Here is a 20,099-nt window from a genome sequence, read left to right as displayed (position 1 = left end):
TTTTGCACATTTGATGAGTACAAAAGGCTGCACCGTCACATCTCTCTTCCTTTTTTTTTTTCCTTTCTTCAGATAAACTGGTTAAATTCAATTCCTTTTTTTTTTTTTTTGTTGTTGTTTTGTTAGAAAGCTAGAGACCAGATCACCATTCCTGATTTATTTTTTTTTTTTTCCATTTTTCTCAGAACTTTCTTGGAGGACAGAGTCCAAAACTATACACAGTACTGCTGGGTTTCTTCTGTAGAGTTGCTTTATAATACTGTTTACACAGAGAGAATCAGATGTCACAGTCAACTTGTCTAATAATTCCTCTAGAGCCTGTGGGACTCTTTATGCCTCTGCTGAACTTTATTCCAGTCTCAAAACAAGCTGTGCAGTGACACCATCTGGTTTATTTTTGCCTATATAATTCTTCCTCATTTAAATTGCTGTTTCAACCTAATTCAGTTTAATCTGCTTTATAAAAACCCTCTTCTTTGCTTGTAATAGCTTTGTTTGTGTCCTCATTTGGTGATGCCCACACAGGACTTCTCCTGATTTAAGAAACAGAATTGACATTTCTCTCACAAGAAAAGTTTGTGAGGAGGGGGCAATATACGTTATCGGGTAACTGATTTTGAAAATGTAGACAAGCTTTTCTGTACAGAAGACCTCGAGTTCTGAAGTACCTGCAAACTGTGAAGCTAAACATGGGTTGAGAGCAGTCATTCTGAGTTTAACATAATTAACTTAATCAGATAGTTTAAGAGAACATTTCTGCTGCTTAAGTTTGAAATTATGAATAAAAGAACCATGACAAGGATTTTTTTTCCCTTTTTGTTATGATTCACTTAGAGATTCTCCACGATGATGGTTTGTTTAGAAAAGCCTTGAAAAGAACTCATTAATTCAATAAGGAAAAAGGAAAAATCAGAGACGGGGTAGCTCTCTTCTCCTGTTTGGTGTTCCAGCATGGGCAACTAGAAATGGGTAGGCTCTTACTGAATTAGGGATTAGTAAGCTTCAATTGCTCGTGGTGTTTGTGACAACCATGAAATGCTGCATTCCTGAAATACAAACATGAACATCTGATAACTGATTTCAAACTGATAACAAACACCCGTAGTATTTTTCTACCTAGGGTCATCAATTTCATACTGACTGTCTTTTTCATAATGGAACGTGAATTTGGCCTGTCTTTGCAGCATTTGATTGTAGGCTCTAGGATTGGATGAGAAGAAAAATCAGTTACTTCAGTCAAAACTGGTGAAGATTAATGAAAGGGAAAAAGATCAGGTTATTGTTTTCTCGTGAAAAGAAAACTTGGTCATTCTCTGCTTTCTGTTACAATACAAAGATTCCAGGGAAAAATCTGAGGAGGGATAGAGAGAGGAAAACTGGTACAGTTCATGCAGTTGGTAGGATAATTTGGCCTACATACCACTAAGATTACTCAGTTTGAAAACTCAGAAGACGTGTCTGTTGCTGGAATTCACAATTATAGTAGCTGAAATATTTTGTGGCTTTGAAAAGTCTAAATGAATTCTTGCAGATAAACCAGAATTTAGCTGGGAGAAGGAGTGATTTACATAGTTAAGTTACTACTTTAGTTTATGATACCTGCTTGTGTAGCTTTTAGCTACCACTTCTTGTATGGGTACGAGAATAGATTTGATTTTTACAAAGCAGTTGGAGAGGTGGTGGTGTTTTGCCAGAACAGATCTTTCATTGATAAAGCTGCTCTGCTTAATAAGAGACTGTCGCCAGAGCTGTGCGTTGTTTTTTTTTTTTAAAGTGATTTATTAATTAAAGATGTATTGTCTGACAAAATCTATTTGTAGTTTTATGTTGAATGCAGCAAATGCTTTTGGACAAAAAAGGAACAAGAATATTTTTTCATTCTCAATTTCATTTTCAAGAATGGAAAAATTCTTCAAAGTTAATTTTGGTATTTTTATTTATAAAAATATTTATAAAAATATTTTATATTTTTAATTTCAGATCAACATTTTAAGAGCAAATTAAGTTATGTAAAATTAAAGAAGCATGAAAGCAAAACTGTTTGCAATAGTTCACTGCTTTTCTTGGTGTGCTTTTGGTTTTGGGTAGACTCAAGAGTATTTTGATTTGTTTTGCATTACTCTGCCTCCTTGCTTTCCCCCAGTTTTCCCCCAGCTTGAACGATCAGTGACTCATACTGCTCAAAGGCTGTTGTCTTATGCAAGCAGCTTCTTTCTTAAGGACTTACGTGAAACTCAGTTTTTTTTCTTTATCAGTAATGCAGATTAAGAAGTTGACAGGAACTGTAGAGTTATATATAGTTTTACAAGCAAGAACTTAAATACTTAGGCATACTGAGTTCAAGGAGGAAGTTAGGATTAAAAAAAAAATTTAAAAATTACCGTGATTAGGAGATGAAAAACATTTCATAGTTACTGCATTTGTTAAAATGGTAGCAATTTTTATTATATGTAAGTTGAATGTAGTTGACACAAATGAGCTGTGGTGGTCTTGCTGGTTTTTTTTTTTTTTGATTTTTTTTTTTTTTTTTCCTTTTCCTTTCTAGTGGGCAGGAAAGAATCAAAGTGCAGGGATTTTTTTATTACTGCATTTAAGTATGGTCTTTTTGAACAGTCTACCTGTCAGGTTTGTTAGGAATCTTATTTAGATGGCACTGTTTGTTACCTTTGTTAATAAAATATTGTCAAATAATAGCTTGGAATCTGTAGGTAAAGTGCACAGATAGCTGAGCTGATTTAACAGCTTGACACTGCCAAACAAAAATCTTCCTCTTTTCTACCTGTGTGCTTTCCACCTCCCCTTTATATGCTCCATTCAGAATGCTGTAAGGTGCTGCAGCTCACTAAGTTATGAGAATACTAGACTAAAGAACAGTTCTTTGCCAGGTTACAGAGCTGGTTCATCTTTTGCACAAGGTCCAACGAGCACCAAAAATGGCTTAATACTGGGAGGGATCATAGAACTGAAAGTTGGCGCATGGGGAGGAAGGAGGCGTTTAGGATTTGAACAGAATCTGGTTCTTTGTCTTTTGGTGGAGGTCAGCTATTACGTTGGCTCAACAGTTTGTAATGCTCCTGTTTGCGAAGTTGAGTTGTACAATGTGTTTTTCAGGAGAAAATCGGTGCCCAGAAATTGCGATAAATTCTTCTGAGTCCCTGTCATGTGTCCCCCGTCCCCCCAGTCAAAACTAAATGAATGAGTTGAGGTGATAAATCCTTTTAAAGGCTACAAGTATTTTCTTGCAATCCACTTCTGTTATTTTATTTTACAGAAAGTCTTGTCTTTTTTTATTTTTGTTTGAATTGCAGAAGCTGTAGCTACCAGAAGCCGGAAGGTGACTTCACCAAAACCTAAGAAAGGCACAGCAACCAGAAAGAGAGTCCAGAAGTAAATAATAAATGGAGCAACAAATTAAGTTGCTCTTTGGCTCATCTCTTAGTTTTTTTCAGTTACTGTAGCACTGGAATCTTCTTTCCTTTTTAAGTGATGAATCCTGTAAAAACATGAACTGCTGTTTGTACCTGTTTTTGAAGAATAAATGTTTTATTAAAATATTTGCATAATTTATGTATAATACTAATGCAAAATTTTGCCAACTTTGAAGTGAGGATGCATTTTTATTCTTTATATACAAAAATTCATGTCTTAAAGGCAGACTAAAAGAAAGTGCTTTTTTCTGCTTTATAATGTAGAAATAAAGCCTTATTTAGTTTTGTTATGGGTACTTTATAAGGAACGGCAGTGTGGCATCTAATGTCTTCTAATTTTGAGTAAGGTCTTATTGGAGGTCACTTAGATGTACACTGAGATGAAGTCTGAAATAGTAGAGGCATCTTTTAAATATTTCTCAAGTGTTTGAATTAAAACAAGACAACATAAGGCAAAATTGCCATCCTTCCATTCTAGTTTGTTATAAAATGTGTTTAAACAATTATTTGGAGGACAGGTAGTGAATTTTTGGTTTGTGGTTTGTGTTTTTTGGTTGGTTTTTTTTTTTTTTTTTTGCATATTATTTGTGTTTGTATCATTTTTCCAATTATTCAGAGTTTCTTTAGAAAGAAAGAGACCAGAGTTTCAGATGTAGGGCCCAGGGCAAAGAAAAAAACCAACCAAAACCTAATGCCCATTCTCAACACTCCCCCACCTCCCCCACTAGGTTTTCTTTTTATGTTAGCGAAAAGGCTAGAATTAATTACAAATAACTGTAAAATACCTAGTTCCAGCGAAAGCTTGATTCACATGTGCTTCTCACAACAAAATAATGGTTTACCTTTTTTTAATAGTTGAGAAGCATGTACTGTTTCTTAAAAGTGCTTCCTTGCCTGGTTTTGAGTCTTCTCTTCAGAATTGTAAGTCAAAAAAATGCAGTGTTTCTTTTCAGAGTGAAATACCACTACTTTTAATTTAGAAACTGCAAAACATACGTATATTTAGGACATGAATGTCAGTCTTATCAGGGAGACTGCTTTGTGAAGTTTGGCGAACCAAAAGGAATCCCTATGAGCCAATGGACAGGGTATCTGTGTGGATGTCCAGTGCTCTGCTTGCTTGCTTGTGTAATGTCTGAGTAGCTACTCACTAAAATAAATATGTTCTAGCATAAAATGTTGAATGAATGATGGGGTTATGCTCGGAAAACAAGGGAATCCGTTTTTTTGAAATAAAACTGGAATAACATATTTAAAAGATCTAGTGCCTTCTAATTTCTGTTCTGACTGCTGTACAGGTTCGTTTTCCTGGGTATTAGCAAAGTGTGCCTGAAGACTTTAGGCATAGCATTCTCTCTGTTTCAGATGTAAAAATAGGGCTGCTAAAGCCTCTCATATTTAAAACTCCTCAAATTAGACTATCATCTTACTGACTTCATTGAATCAATTTGTTCAAAAAGTATGTGACAATATTATGAAGAACTATTGTCAGGAAAGCATATTGTGTTCTCTTGCTTGTCTTGCATACTCAAAGTTCATTCTTTTTTACTTTAGTTGTTTGACATTTTAATTTATTTACTAACTAACTTACTGGTAAACTTCCTTTCTTTATTTTCCAAGGTTTCTTTTAAGTTGTTAAGGAACGTGTTTTCTTTTGACACTACCTAACCCAAACACAGTCATTTATATATATTTGAAAAGAATGTTTTGAGGTGCAGATTTCATAAGCCGCCCCTACCTCTTCCCACCCCAAAAATGTCCTGGAAAAAGTTTGCGCTGCCCAAGTGTTCTGTGAAGAAAAAGGGTGTTTTCTGCTCTAGGTGAATGTTGTTTCAGGGCTTGTCTCTGCTGTGCAAAACTACAGTCTTCACAGACAAGAATGTCGGTGGCTCACTGATGTTTAAAGTGCAGGACGGTCGGGATGAGCCAAGTGGAAGGCGTGATGATACCCGTAGTACTGCTGTATGTATCGCATACAGTATGTGCTAGCACACATGTTTTTTCTCTGTTTTGCAAACCAGTGATGGGGAAATAGACCACTTTATAGGAGGCGGAGGGTGCAGTAGGATTTTGTTGACATCCCCATTTGAAAGTAAAGCCCCTAACACAAAAGAAGCAAGCTGCCTTTAGACTGCATTTACTGCTCTTGATGACTCCAGTTGTGTGTAAATATTAGAAAACAGCAGGGTCCTGCATTCCAAGAATCACTTGAGCAGTGCCATGAAGACAAGTGTCCTTACTGGTATTGTAGTCATACTCCCAAGCTCTCCTGCTGTTTCTAATCTGTGCGCACAGCCGTGAAAAAACTGGACTGACATTTACAGGCACAGCAGGGAGACACTTGAGTAGGGAATGTTAAAGACTCCGCTACCTATGTTTCAAAGTGGCCACCATACATGATAAATCTTCACAGGAGAACTAGTCGGCACTTCAGCTGATGGTGTAATGAGGATATTGATAATGAAGCACAGAATGCTTCTCTTAGTGCTTGAACATTTTGCAGACAGAGTGTTTATATTTTGTACCCTAATCAAAAATATCTGGAGAGACAATCAAATTCAGGATAAGTATAAGGTATTTCTTAGATGATGCTGATTTGATAATTTTTACAGGAATATTTCTGAATTCATATAAAATAATAGCATAATTCCCCGATATCTGTTGCAGCTAGTGTTAAGAAGGGGGTCAGTTGCTTTCCTGAGTAGTTTGACAGACTTTACTCACTGTTTTGTCCCAGTGAGCTGCCAGATTTGGGATGCCATAATACCAGTAATGCAATTAGGTTTTCTGCACGTTGTCTGGTTGACTTCTCAGTTAAGAGTTTCTTTCCCTTTGGGAATAAGACTAGACAGACTGTCATTTGCTATTACTAATTCTGCTTAGCATTATCACTGGAGCTTTTTTGTAATTAGCTATCTTAGTTGGCTCTTAAATTTTAATAGCCAATTGAAGCTACATTTTAGCCAAGTTCCATATCTAAATTGCATTCAGTCCATTAACAAAGTTGGTTAAAAGGCTATTAAAACAAAAGCCAATATATGGTGGTTAGCACTTACGTGTTTGCAGCAGTAGCAATACCAGCCTCCAATGAATATTCTCAAGAAATGGCACTTCCTTCCAGCAAAGGAAGTGCACAAAGAATGACCAAAGTTTGTTTTGGGAACAAAGGCTTATTATGCAGAATACTTGCAGAAAAGAAATAAAATTGAAGTGTGTCTTTTCTGGAAGAAGGTGGGAGAGATGAGGGGGGAGATGCGGAAGGGGGCAATTAATGGTTCTGCTCAGATTTGACAGGTTCTGGAAAAGCCAAATAAACAAAGTGATGTTTTTCTCAATTTCGGCTGATCAAAATTATTAGCAAAACCATCTGAAGCACCTTCTGGTGGAATTGTCATCTTGCTGAGTTTAGTTTGTAAAACATCCTGCCAGACATTAAAAAAACTGTAAGCATGCCAGCACATCGGCTCAGAGCACCGCTTCTCTAATTGATAGACCCTATAATTTTCTTTTTTACTGAAGACCGTGGCTGGATACCTCAGCCTCCCGAGTAATTTAACGTGGCATCAGTCTGAATTTTTTATCCCTAGTAACACTTGGTTAATTTAGATTTTTCTCCTCTTTTCTTTCTTAAGGTGTAGACAAGAGATTAACAGCCTTTGGATCATCCTGTGACAAATAATGGCTTTCTCAGACTTTTCTGCTTTTAAAAAAAAAAACCTTTACTGTGGTGAAGACATCAGATATTAATACTGCTACAGTTTTAATAGAGAGTCTACCAGTTTGCTGATGAGTTGTTTCAGGGATGGTTTGCAGTGCCCTGTATGGTTAATGATAGATAAGCATCAGTAGCTTCATTGTAGGAACTGTGAGTCCAACCCAAGATTATGTCTGAATAACCAGTATATATATGCTTTTACTGGCGTATATAGTGGGACATCTAAATTAGAGTTTCCATAGTACACCAGTTCCATTGTTAAACAAGACTTAGGGCTGGTGCTTACTTAACATGAGTTGGATCCCATTGTTTGTAGCTGCGCAGCAACGTGAAACCGATTGGGAAAGCTCTGTGGCAGTAAGTGCCAATTCCTGCACCGTCTGTGCTGATTTGGAGGTGCTGGGCTCTTTGCGATGATGCAGTACTCAAAGGCAAAAGGAATATGTTTTATCTGCCTGACGATTGATTTTTATGATGACCTTTCTCACAGGCAAGGAGAAAGCAGGTGTGGTGGGATCAACTTCTTTGGAAATTCCTGGAGTCCTAACTGGGAGCTCATGGATGGCTTTATGCAACTGCACACTAACTCACATGCATTTGGGTTTTCTTCCCCAATATTTTCAAGATTGGGCAGGTGATGATTTAGAAAGGTGTTTCCATGAATCCTTTACTTCATTTTAGGCCTTCTTTATCTCTGTGGATGATACCTCTATAGCAACAGTTTGGTGTTTTTTTTTCCTTTTCTCCTGAAGGGATATATAGAAAAGGGAATATACTGTTTCTGTGAGCTGAGTTTTGCCTGGGTGCAGAGTAAACCAGACAGCTCCGAAAAACGCAACAGCTCTGACTGGCTGCTACAGACTAGTTTTCTCTACATTGATGTGCCGTGTTTTTAAATGTGAAATCACCAGCAGTATTGCACTTGTACTTCTTTTTAGTGGTCTCTCTTTGATCCCAACCAAAACCTGTCTTCTTTCAGACTGGAGCACATCCTGCCCATGTAGGCTCCCATCCCAGATTTTAATGCCCTTGCGTTTAGGTCTACTGCGTACAAATACTTGAGGTATTTTCAAATGGACCTCAAGTTCCACAACTGCCTGTCATTGATGGGGGAAAGATAGCCCCCCCTATTTCTACCCCTTGTCTTGGAAGGTCAGCCTTCCAACCTGGCAGACCTTAGTTGCTGTGATGGGTTTTTCATAAGTACACTTGGAAAAAAAGTGATGAGAACACAGTGAGACAGCTGTGAAGTACAGTAGAAGTGAAAAGAAAATATACATTTTTATGAACTTCCCTGAACTAATTCCTTTTGCCAGACCACCCCAGACAGGAAGAAGCTGGCACAGTGGTAATCTGCATCTGCAGCTTCTGAGAGAAGAAACATTCTTCCTTGGCAAATGGAGCAAGAAACCTAGAAAATTAAGGATTAATATGTTCATTTATACAGAAGCAGTGAGAACACAATAACATGAAATACAACCAAGGAGGATGCATTTAGAAGACAAAAGAGCCCTGGAAGGGAAGGTACTTAGCTTTGTTCAGAATGCAAACCATAACATGCAGTTCTGGGAATTGGTGAATTGCACAGCTGAATGTTTAAAGAAATTACTTCATACCACAAGTAATACACGATCTGTGCCTTGAAAACCTGAAGGTACTTTCCTTTTCCTTTCTGCCAGGAGAGGAGTGGAACACTGGATCCACTTGAAAGTAAGTAACCCTCCAGCTAATTTTGTCTATCTGCTTCTAAACCTGAACAAAAATAGTTTTACTAATAAACTGAATACCTTTCTGAAAACAGATATATCTATAAAAATGAAAAATGCCTTTATTCTTAACATTCTCACTAATTTCTCATTATGGAGCTGTTTCCTTTGGAATGGTGAGGGTGGATCTGTGCTAGCAAATGTGCAATCCCTGACTCACTTCTAATAATGTTGGCGATAGCCATAGCGGAAGGTCTACAATAAACAGCACCATATTTAGAAGACAATATGGTGCTGAAAATATCTGGACATGGTCTAAGAACTAGTTCCTTCTGTCACTGACAGAGCTGTTCATCAGTCATTTATAGGCTTTGGGGGTTTTTTTAATCAGCCTTGTCAAATGTAGAAGGAGGTGGAATTTAAAACTCATCTCTTATCCAGACCAGGTGTCACCAGATATACCACTTTAGAGACTGGCAACATTTTTTGCCTCGGTTATCTTCATACATTGGCTGGTTCCAGGTGTGGCAGTGAGCTATCTCACTGATTGCTTCTTTCCCTTCCTCAAGTCAAAGTCCTCCTAAAAACAATTTTGAAACTCGTCCATTTTTGGTATAAGCGCAGCACAACATTTGCTCTAAATCTGACCAGAATACTTTTTTTCTCTGTGTGGGAACTATTCTGTTTTGGGGGTGAATTCCAGTTGTTTATGTGGAAAGCCTGACTTTTCTCAGGTAGTAGTGCCCAAAATATTGCTTGAAGCCAGTAAGAGCTGCAGGTATTCAGTATCTCTGAAAATCAAGTTTATGTTCCTCTAAAAATGTAACACTTGCCTGCAAGAAAGGTAATGATATTTTTGGCTGTAGCACCCTGCTGAATTATCCTTTAAGAGTAGTGATAGAAGCAAAATCGCAAGAGAGGGCCTAACAAGGAATGAGTAATTTGTAAGTGAAATTGCACGCTGCAACATGGTAACTGTTAAGCTAACCCACAGAACTTGTGCTTGAACTTGACATTACGCGATTAGCTAAGGGTACTGTGACCGAGGTAATGAGGAATCGCAGGAGTGAGAAACAAATGTATTGAAATGTGTTTGTGTTTTAGCTGTGTTCTTCACAGTTTTTGCATGTTGGCTTTGTTTTAAGCTCTTTCAAGAGGCAGTTGTCTTCTTACCCATCTGCATAGCACCTGGTGTACTAGAACGTGAGATGTTGCGTTCTTATGGTAAAATGAATTTTCTTTTATTAGTTACTTTGCTTACTTCATGTCAATATGTTTCTTCCTTCTGCCTTCCAAGGGAATTTTTGGGTTATTCCAACAAGTAGTTTAGCTTTATTAGACTAATTATTTAGCCTCATTAGGCTAATTATTAGCCTTATTGAAATTTACGTTGCCCTGAGGAGCATTGAAAATGAGGAGAGCCAGAGCAGACCTGAGGCACTGGCAGGCGTTGGAGCAGGCCAGGGCACAACAGCCCCTTGTGCTTATAGCTGAGGAAATAGGATTGCTGTTCTGGACAGGCTCTCTGCTCCTTGCCTAGGGTTGAAGTTTCAAGGTGTGGGCCTTTCCTACAACAACGGTTGCCTTGCTGCTTCCCCTTCATCATATCTGCCTGGAAACAGCAAAACAGAGCCATCCGCCTTGGGTCTTTCCTTCATCTGTCTCTTCCAGTCCTATTCAATCTGATTTCTTCACCCTGTAAGTGCAGAGAACTTTACTTGCTCTTTGACGCACTGTTCTAATCAGAGCCGTGCGTGCAATAGTCAAAGCCGTGGGACTAGAAGTGTGAGTCCTGCGTGGGTACGGGGGGACCCACTAGATCACTGCGGGTCAGCTGGGTTTCACAGCTTGGCAGGGGCTGTGATATTACAGGGAGCCTTCAAGGGGACACAAAGAGTGGAGAAGGCTTTGCTCTCCATTCTCCCCTAATTTCTCTCCTTTTATTCCTCTCTTCCACCCTAGCACTTCCTTAGGTCTTTACAGGACCTGCAGACTTTTTTTTCCCCCTTCCATCCATTCTCCCTCTACTTCTCCCCAAAGACGCATCTGAAGACTCATCAGAGAAGCCTATGGTTTACTGTGTTTCCACATCATGGTGTTGTCTTCCACAATCCGATTAGTTTCTCTGAAAGACCATCAAACAGGGAATGAAAAAATTGTACCAAAGAAATGATTTCTTCTGGAAAACAATTTTGTCCAGGTGTATGACGTTCAACCACCAGAGTATTCCTTTACTTTATAGGCATGATATTTTTCTGTGTATATGTATTGCCTTGGTATGGTTTCTTGGGAGTGTTCGAGTTTCTTAATGTGTTAATGGTCCCCAAGGGAGAGACAACATAGATTATAAGCCCTTAAGTATCTCATGAGTTCTCAAGTATCTAGACTGGAAGATGTACAAAGATTTTTGTATATCGTATCGCATTTCACTGGGGGCTTGTTTACTGTGGAAACCTGCTCGAATGCATGGATAGCCCATGTAGGTCAGCAACAAGCAATGGAGAGTGTCCAACATCTTAAAATAGCAAGTTTTATTTTGAACTGCAAGACTTCTCTAAAGAAGTGCCAGGGGATATTATGCGCCCAACAGTTATCGGTCCAGCAGAACACCAGCCAAACAGCGATCTGAATCTCTGGTGGCAAAAGGACTTGCACCATTTTCTGTCCTAAGGATTATTGCCTATTCATAAAGTGGAGCTTTAACTGAGAAACAATGTTCGTTAAATAGATGGTTCATAAAGAAAAAAAATGAATATCTACTAAGATATTTCCATTCTTTTGTTGTCTTTGTCACAACCTGAAGAAGATATCTTTGTCTGAGCTGGTAAATTTCAAACTCTGCCCTCATAGGTGCATTCCAGTTATGGGCAAGAACATACCTGCCATTGTATCACAAGAAGGGTCATGTTTCTAGTATATGATCTGCTGGCAAGTTATTTAAGCCATTAGCCCACAAAAGACTATCAGACTTGCATACCTACACACCTTACAGCAGAATTTACAGGCATTGCCAGTTACTTATGTTTGTACCAGATATGGTGCAAGTGTGATCTGTTCTTCCCCAGTTCCTGGTGACATCCCAATGTCCGAAGAAGACATTCATCAAGAGAAAGGGTAGGGAACATCTAGTGGGTGGATGAGAAAGAGTGATTTCAGGATATCCGCTCCGCAGATACCTGTCTCCAGGAAGTCACAACTCCCAACAATTCTCACCTCTGCCTTTGATACTAGGCCACTACTCAATTTACTGTCACCAGTACAGTTGTAGGGTCCACTGGAAAGTTTTTCAATCCTGTGATAAGTTCTTCCAGGTCTTATTGCAAGATCTGGATTTCTTGCTTTGTGTTTCTCTGGAGGACTCAGTGAAATAGACATCATCACTGCTGAATTTTCTGCATTCGATTTTAGTGGTAGGTTAATCCTGATAATTAATGAAGCACTATCAAATTTAGTAAGGCAGACTTTTTTAACATTTCCAATGGGAAGGTTGGAAAGAATTAGTGAATTTCTGAATGGAGTGCTTCCTTCCTCTCCAGAAGCCTGTGGGTTTTTTTTTTTCGTCTTTGTGGAGTATCAGTCCAGTCTGAGCACTGAAACAAAGTGGGGGAATAAAACTTCAATATATCTTTGATCATTCAGACTGCAGAAACTCAGGGCAAATCATTGCTGCTTCTTTCTGTTTTCAGAACAAGGTTTTTGAGAGCAGTCAAGTTCAGCAATAACTATTTTGGAAATTTAAACGGATCACTAAAATACGTTCATCTTTTTGCTTCCTTCTCGTCAAAGTATTTGATTACCATTTGATGGTTGGAGGACATGACAGTCAGAAACCCTTTGCCTTTCACTGTTGTATCCGTTGCAAAGAAGCAGCTGAGTTCAAGACCTGCCCCAGAATTCATGCCTACTTTCTACCTCCTTTTAAGAGGTTGAGGGGTGTTAAGAGTTGTGCATAGCTTACAGAGGGCATACACAGAAGTGATACCAAATGGGACTGAACTATTTCTGAAATGTCTAAGAGTGCCTCTGATGTGGACCAAAGTTCTTTTAAGAATTAGGGCATGCTATTCCTCTACAGTTCTTTGCTGTGGCAAAAATGGACAAGTCAGTGGATTAATTATGTGAAACTTGTATTTAGTTTTGCTTCACATTAATGATGAGAATAGCATGCGTTGAATTTTATTTTTACGTTCCGGACTTCTTACAGTTGGCCTGTTTTACCAAAGTTAAGATTTAGTCCATTCTCCATCTGTCTTTTGTGTTCTTATCAACAATCCTGACATTTTATTGGTGAGGTGTAAGTGTGAAAGGGAAGACTCTACAAGCTCCAATTCAGAAGAACAGCTTTTTATTAAGGCTTTTTTCCCCCCTTAAGCTGTTCTGTTCTCCCTACCCTGCAAAACATAGGCAAGCACTAGAAGAGAAGAATTAATCAACAGCAAACCAAATGATATAAAGAGAGACATTATTTTTCACCTGTCCTTTTTAGAAGGGTAATTGAAAGAGACAGAAGTCAACTAAATTTAGTACACTAAAACAATGTACAGTACTGTGAGTTCCTCAACCTAATGGATCAAATACAGTTCTTCAAATCCTTCCCATTGCAAATCCAAGGAGAGAGAATAAAATGAGGCTTTCTTTTCAGAGTTGTTATTCAGCTAACTGGAAAATAATTTCCAAAGATAAAAAGCGGTCCTTAATGCTTTACACAGTGTGGATTCTGGTTGGAATTTTTTTGTTCTGCAGAAAGTTTTCATCACCAGATTCTCTTTCATTCCTTGTTCAGGCATTTAAAACCCACATTCAGACCTGTCAACTCTTATGCTCAGAGAATGAGACTCATTCGGTTGATTCCTGTCTCACACGTTTCCGTAGATAGGCTGGATATCAGTCAGAGAGTAGATTCACATTACAGCTAAGCCAATCTAATGGGTACATGGGGTCAGTAGCACAGTCCTGTTTGCTTTTCTGCTCCCTAGTTTTGTGTTCCTGCCCCCTTTGCCGTGCCACTACCATTGCTTATTTGACCCTGCGGTGAGCTTGCTTAACCTACTGAGGTTACAACCCTTTTGGCAAAACAGGGGTTGGGGTTTTTTTGTTTGTTTGTTTTCAGAAAGAAATTTTGAAGCCCCTTTTTCTCTATGAAATAATTATTTTTCCATGGCCTTTAATACCTTAATGTCATCTGTTACTGGGCTGGATGTAAATCATTCAGGCACTCACCAAAAGTGGTTGTTGGGCAGCTCTAAATACCTGTCCTATCCTAAAAGCCCTTTCTCAGAAATTCCCTTCTGCCTTCAAACAGTGGAGAATTAGCCAAGTATCTCATCAAGCTGCATCATTGTGCCTCATCACTGGTGTCTTCCCGTTGAGAAATACACATAGTGAGGAGCATGTGAAAGTCAATCATGGAAGGCAAGCTTTTGCGGGCCAAAAGAAGAAATGAAAATTACCTGTTTTCCAGTGTTGCATGTAGTAGTGGAGCCTCCAGCGCCACTAGGCATTGTCACTCTCGGCCTGCTGCTTGCACCACACTTTGCTGCTCTTCTTGTCGCCAATTAAGCAGGTCACGGGGTTAATTCTAGAATGTCCATTTCAAGCTATTAACTTTGTAATCAGAAGAAGTGTGGGGTTGGAATACGATGAACTGATTTAGAATAATTTCCAGGGCTGTCAAGATACACGTGCTAGCCCTATGACTACAAGACACATGCAATGGAAGCTGAATGATTGGAAGGGACAAGTTGGAACCAGTTTGCTCCTAGGCCACACCGTATGGGTTCTTGTGTTATGATAAAGCTTCGCTTACACAATAGGTGGATTTGATTGTTCATGAAATGGATTACCAGTAAGTCTATGAGGTGGTCATGGCGTTATCTTTCACTGTAACATTGAAAGGAAACAAAATACACAACCTTTCTTGCAAAAGCAGTGGTCCCCAGGAAAGTCTCCTTGTGTTGGAGGGATAATGAGAGCCTTCAAAATTTTAGGCCTTCACCTGAAATGTGCATGTCTGAAGCATTGTGTGTTGTAATTATGAAAGGAAAGCATTCTTCCCGCAAGTATACTACCTGTTTGAGAGAAAGAGAAATTACAAAGAATGTGGAGTGTAAAATCAGTCTTGATGTTTTAAATAGTATCGACTGGGGACTCTAAAGATTTCCGTGGGCTGCTTGATAAAGTAGAAAGAGACAATAGAGAATTTTCTACATGCTGGCTTTGCAGAAACATGTTCTATATTTGATTGTTTTATTGAGTGCAGCAACAGAGTGTACAAAACATTTGGGATCAATAATGATTTCGTACATCTTTCTTCCAAAGATCCCAAGCTATTCTACAAACATTGAGCCTTACAGCCTCAGTAGGAGGAGCTCATATCTAGGAACTAGGTACCCTTTTCCTTTTAAAGACAGGGAAACAGGGGACCAGAAACACCGTTCAGCTTGCTTAGCATCACATGCCAAGTCAGGTGCTAAACTAAATACAAAATCCCCGGCCAGCACATGTCCTTCATAGAAGTCCTGAAAAGCATTTGTTCTCAATTCACTGTCCAGGTTAAGTTATGTAGGTACAATGTTCATGTCCTATGGAGGCCTTATGGAGCAAACCAGCCTCGGTCCATCCAGCCATTCAGCTAAGAAGCCATCTGTAGCGGAAGCTATACAGGTTCTTCTCTAAACTCTTGTTTATCTTCACAAATGCGGAGTAGTGTGGGTATGTCCTCAACCATTTCTCTTGGTCAGTTGCTTTTAAATACCAGGGGTTGCACTGAACTCATCATCTGACCTCTGCTGGGCTGGGAATTATATTAATCACCTAAAGATGGCAAACGCATGTGCTGCACCAACTGAGCCTTCACGTGGCTGCCAATTTCCCAAAGCCCTTTAACAGTTAAAATATAATTACCTGGGCAGACATGAGATGGCTGATTGGCTAGGTTTTGTCGTCACCTTAATTATAATGCTAGGACTCCGCTGGTGTTATGGAGGGCAGAAGTTAGCACATTTCTGCCTCTTTATCTGAGGGAAACTTCCTAAGGCAGGAAACTTCCCAGCAGGGTGCCGGGAGTCAGCATACTGCTGGGTTCAGTGTCTGTTTCTGTTGCTGAGAGTGGATTCATTTTGGAGCCTTTCTTACCTCTCTTTAAGAAATGAGGGAAACTCATAGCCTGCTTCTGGGAAGTTCTTTGCACTTCATAGATGAAGAACCCGATGCCAAAGCAAATTCTGATTACTTATTTGCAACAATTAGCACAATCTCTCCTGCTACATTCCTAAAACCTTCCACTTCATACAAGTGGAGAAAGTGAACTGGTATATATTTTCTTTGCATTTTGAGGATTTTAAAAGTGATAGTTATTGGTTTATAGGGAGCTGCTAGTACATCATTAATAAAAGACCAGGTTTACTTACCTTTTGCAATACTTATTTACAATTTGCCGGTTTTCTAGTAATTCTGTGGTTACAATCAGTTCATCAGTTTGTGGGATGAATTCAAACTATGTATTCATAGTGGATGTTTTCTCAAAAAGGGAAATAACAATGCTCTGCATAATGTATAAAAGCAGTAAAAGTCTTCCGTTGTTTATGCAAGTTTGGTTTAAATGGAAGGTGTTTTGTAATGCTGGTAAAAATAACTGTGCTTCACTTTCTGAGGGTAGTGAGGGGAGACAAAACTGGTGCCTACATCTTCTGAAATTTCAAGGGGGAAATGAGATTGTCAGGAGATGGTTTGGAACAGATGCTCAGGTATTGTGAGGAATGCAAACGACAGTGTCCAGCATTCATGGATCCATCAGTGTTGAATACAGCCTTTCTAAGTAGACATCCCATGCTCTTTTGTATTTTTCTATTAAGTGTAATTAGCTCATTACAGAAATGTGTTCTGTCTTTATCTTCTCTCTGCTTGCTATAGCAGCAAGGAAAGAAGTTGACCCTTCGTGCTTCCTTGTGTTTTAATATCTTTGTACGCACTGCTTGACTGTTTGAAGCCAGCTATGGCTACCAAAAGCTATTTATAAGGTTTCAAGTGCATGGCACAGTGGGGTGGTAAAACCAGTAGTGCCACAGTATTACTGTATGTGGTAGCACGTATAAGGGCTACTGTGCAATCGTGCAGGGTGAGTTTTTTTCAGAAATGGACTTCTGAGATCCAATTGCCAGATATTCACAGAGGGGAGTGTGTCACTGCCTATGGCTTTGCTCAAGGACAGAGCAAGGGTGGGAGCAGGAGGACCCACTGAGGAGGAGCCTGGGCAATTTTGGGGGTGAGATGTGGGCCTAAAGCCTGAGACTAAAGATAAATTCTGCACCCGAGAGTAGACAGGCACTTGCTGATGTTCCCTGCTCCCACTCCCCAGTGGGGTCTGCCACGATTCAGGCACAGCGAGGCCTGGGCTAAGTCATGCAAAGAGCCCTCCTGCCTGACAAAGGAAGACCACGACCGTGGCACATGAGGCATGTTGGAGGGTGGGCCAGGCCTGAAGCTTAGGCTCGTCGTCACGTGCAAAGCAGCGTGGGCTGCAGAGGGGGCTTGTGAGACCCGGGGTGGCATGCCAGCCTGTGTGTCCATTCAGAGAGCTGTGGGGCTCTGCAGGTCCTCGGGAGGAGTGCGCTGCCTGGGATCCGGTCATTGAAGTGATTACAGTGAGGCTCTGTCAGGAATTTGTTGCTGCAGGAAGACTTTGTTCTTTACACACAGAATAAATCCTCTTCACTTGGGTTACAGCTTCTGCTTAGCTCTACTTGCAAGTCCATAAAGGCGCTTGAAACTTCCCAGTATTTAGATACTCAGCTCAAGCCCCATAAACACACACTAGACCTACCTCACAGCTCTGGCACAGAGACTGCCAAAGCCTTTAAAACTTTATAAACATATATAAACTATATATGTACACTGGAAACAATCCAGATGTGAGAAGCGTCTGAGAAGGCACGTGGTAAACACAGAGTCAGTTACTTTTTTATTATATGAAAGCTACAGGTTGGTCTCAGAACTGCAGAGCTCTGACCACAGTGAATTTGGGAAGTGGCTTGGCGTGGCTTAAGACAGACCTATTTCTGTGCTGGAGAAAAGATTTCACAGATATTTGGGGAACTTGAGAGAGAAGCAGAAGAGTATTCCTTGTTAGCTAAAAGTAGCTCTCTGTATCTGAGTGCCTTATGCAACCAGCTTCTCTAAGTGCACGAAAGATGCAGTTATCATCCGGGGCACCGACTGGATCTGAGCAGAGTCCATGGGTTTCCACTTCTCCTGCCATGCTAAATCTCTTCAATTAATAATTTCTTTCCCCTTATACATTTATCTTCTGCAGCTGCTTATAAGCCCATGGGGTGTAGCCATTTCAAGCCTCCTTCTCCACAAGGAGCATTCACAAAAAAGTAGCCATAGGCCTTTGTCCACATAAAATCTTTTCAGACATGGGCACCTCTGTTGTTGCTGAACCATTCACTGACCTTTAGTCTTCTGTACCATATTTTGGATAAACCAAGTGGGGTATTTATTTAATAGATCTTCACACGTATTCAGGACTTAAAGCCAGGTCCCACCAATAAACAACAGGTCTTGACTGACTTGCGTGGAGACTGGTGGTATAGTGGAAAGATGTTTTAGTAAGCTGAGAAAACCCTAAAGGGGGCCATCAGGGCTGAGTGTTTGCGCTGAAGGGAGCCCACACAAAGCTGTGGAGATGTGCTGTGAGCAGGGTCTGCAGGGACAACTCCACAGCCCCTTGCAGCCACTTTGTGGCACCAAAGAAGAGGAACTTGGCTAGCAAGTAGGTAAGAAAGGAGCTAGAAACTGTTTTCAAAAGAAAAATAATCTTTAAGCGAGTGAGGTCTTACTCTTGCGTCGGAAGGAAGAAGACTGAGAACTGGGTTGGCCGGAGGACCTATGCTGGGTTGTGGTCACCCTTGGACGGTGCAGTAAGACTCTAGTCAGGAGCTCCTTACATACCTGTGCAGCTCATGGATTGAAGGTTTGTTTTTCAAAGAATATTTGTGCTCTCGGTTCAGCTTCTCTGTTGCATTACCTCTGAAAGGGTTAACAGGGGAATGAGCTACACCACCAAGAGACTTTGGAGGGAAACAGCACCTGAATGCTGGAAAGGGCTGTGGCCCCGTCCAAGGGCCTGGACAGAGTGTGGGGCTCTGCCAGTCACCTGGGAATACGTATTAGAGGCCCCGAACCAGAAAGAGTGACTGACTGATTGTCACGTACCCCACTCCTTTTGCCTTTGTGGTGGGGTCTGGGGCCAGTTGAAGCATTTGAAACCAAGGGATGTCAGCGCAGAAGTGAGTGGGCTGAGTGACGTGCCATAGGAGGGCAGCATTGCTCAGACACAAAGCCTTTCAGACTGGTCCTGCACACGTGCATGGAAAGGATCCTTCTTCTCAGAGGACCTCTGCATGGTCCCTGTCTCCTGGGGCCCATCGGCCCGGGATGCTGTGGGGGAGACCCAGGCACACGAGGGGAACCACTGAGCCCACGGCCCGTGTTACTGCTCACCGGTCCCTTGGCAAATTCTGCTGTCCTTGAGCTAGTTCGTTTGTTTGTGGTTTTTTTTTTTTTCTTTTGTCTTCGAGTGTCTTCAAAAGATAATTACAAGGAGTTGGGGCCATTTGCTCAAGTTACTTTTAATCCCCATGGCGGTTGTAATGAAGTGTGTACTGCACATCCATTTTGCTAAAGTAGTGTATAAGGACACACTTGACTTGCTTTCCCTCTGCAGATGAGAAAGGACAGATCGTTAAGAAAACAGGTTCGCTACCTTATTGGAGCCTTCAAACAGATCCCCCAGCCTGAGTCCTTTGGAGGAGCTGCAAACTGAGTCTTTGAGACCTACCGAGATCTTTGGTAAAGGGCTTTAAAACGCTTCCTTTCCCCCCAGTTTTGTGCTGAACCCAGCGTCATTGCAGGTTTTATCTCAAAGCAGACAGGCTGCTCCAGTTACATCCACGAGGACACCAGTAAAAGCATGCCAGTGAACAGGAGAAACATCCGTTAGAGGAAACGAGGTAGAAACAGCCCTTACCAATGAACAAATACATTTCTGAAGACATCTAGTTTGTAACGCCGGCAGGTGCCGTTCCCTCACGGTCCAGGTGGGGATTGGGGATTTGGGTGTTTACGTGGCGGCTGGCCTGCCTCACGCTGAGCGCCTGAGGTCTTGGTTGAGAACAGCGGTTTTCACGTTCAAATCCTCCTTTCCCAGTTCTTGGCTGCACAGAAGCTGCAGCACATATGCAGATGCAC

The 20,099-nt window shown here is 40.6% G+C and overlaps 1 protein-coding gene across 1 annotated transcript in view; it reads left to right on the top strand.

Moving 5' to 3' along the window:
• Positions 1-4,677, top strand: part of VRK1 (VRK serine/threonine kinase 1) — a gene marked incomplete at its 5' end in the record, with an annotated part of 29,660 nt that extends 24,983 nt beyond the window's left edge. The window contains one exon of the mRNA XM_082485584.1: positions 3,309-4,677. Within this exon, the coding sequence (XP_082341710.1) occupies positions 3,309-3,391 (83 nt within the window). The 3' untranslated portion in view covers positions 3,392-4,677. The remainder of the gene's footprint in view (positions 1-3,308) is intronic.
• Between the last annotated feature and the right edge of the window lie 15,422 nt (positions 4,678-20,099).

This window comes from Vanellus vanellus (assembly GCF_965231255.1).
Source record: "Vanellus vanellus genome assembly, chromosome: 6".
Classification (NCBI taxonomy): domain Eukaryota; kingdom Metazoa; phylum Chordata; class Aves; order Charadriiformes; family Charadriidae; genus Vanellus; species Vanellus vanellus.
The sequence above is the reverse complement of the archived record's forward strand: the minus strand, read 5'-3'. Positions and strand labels throughout refer to the sequence as shown.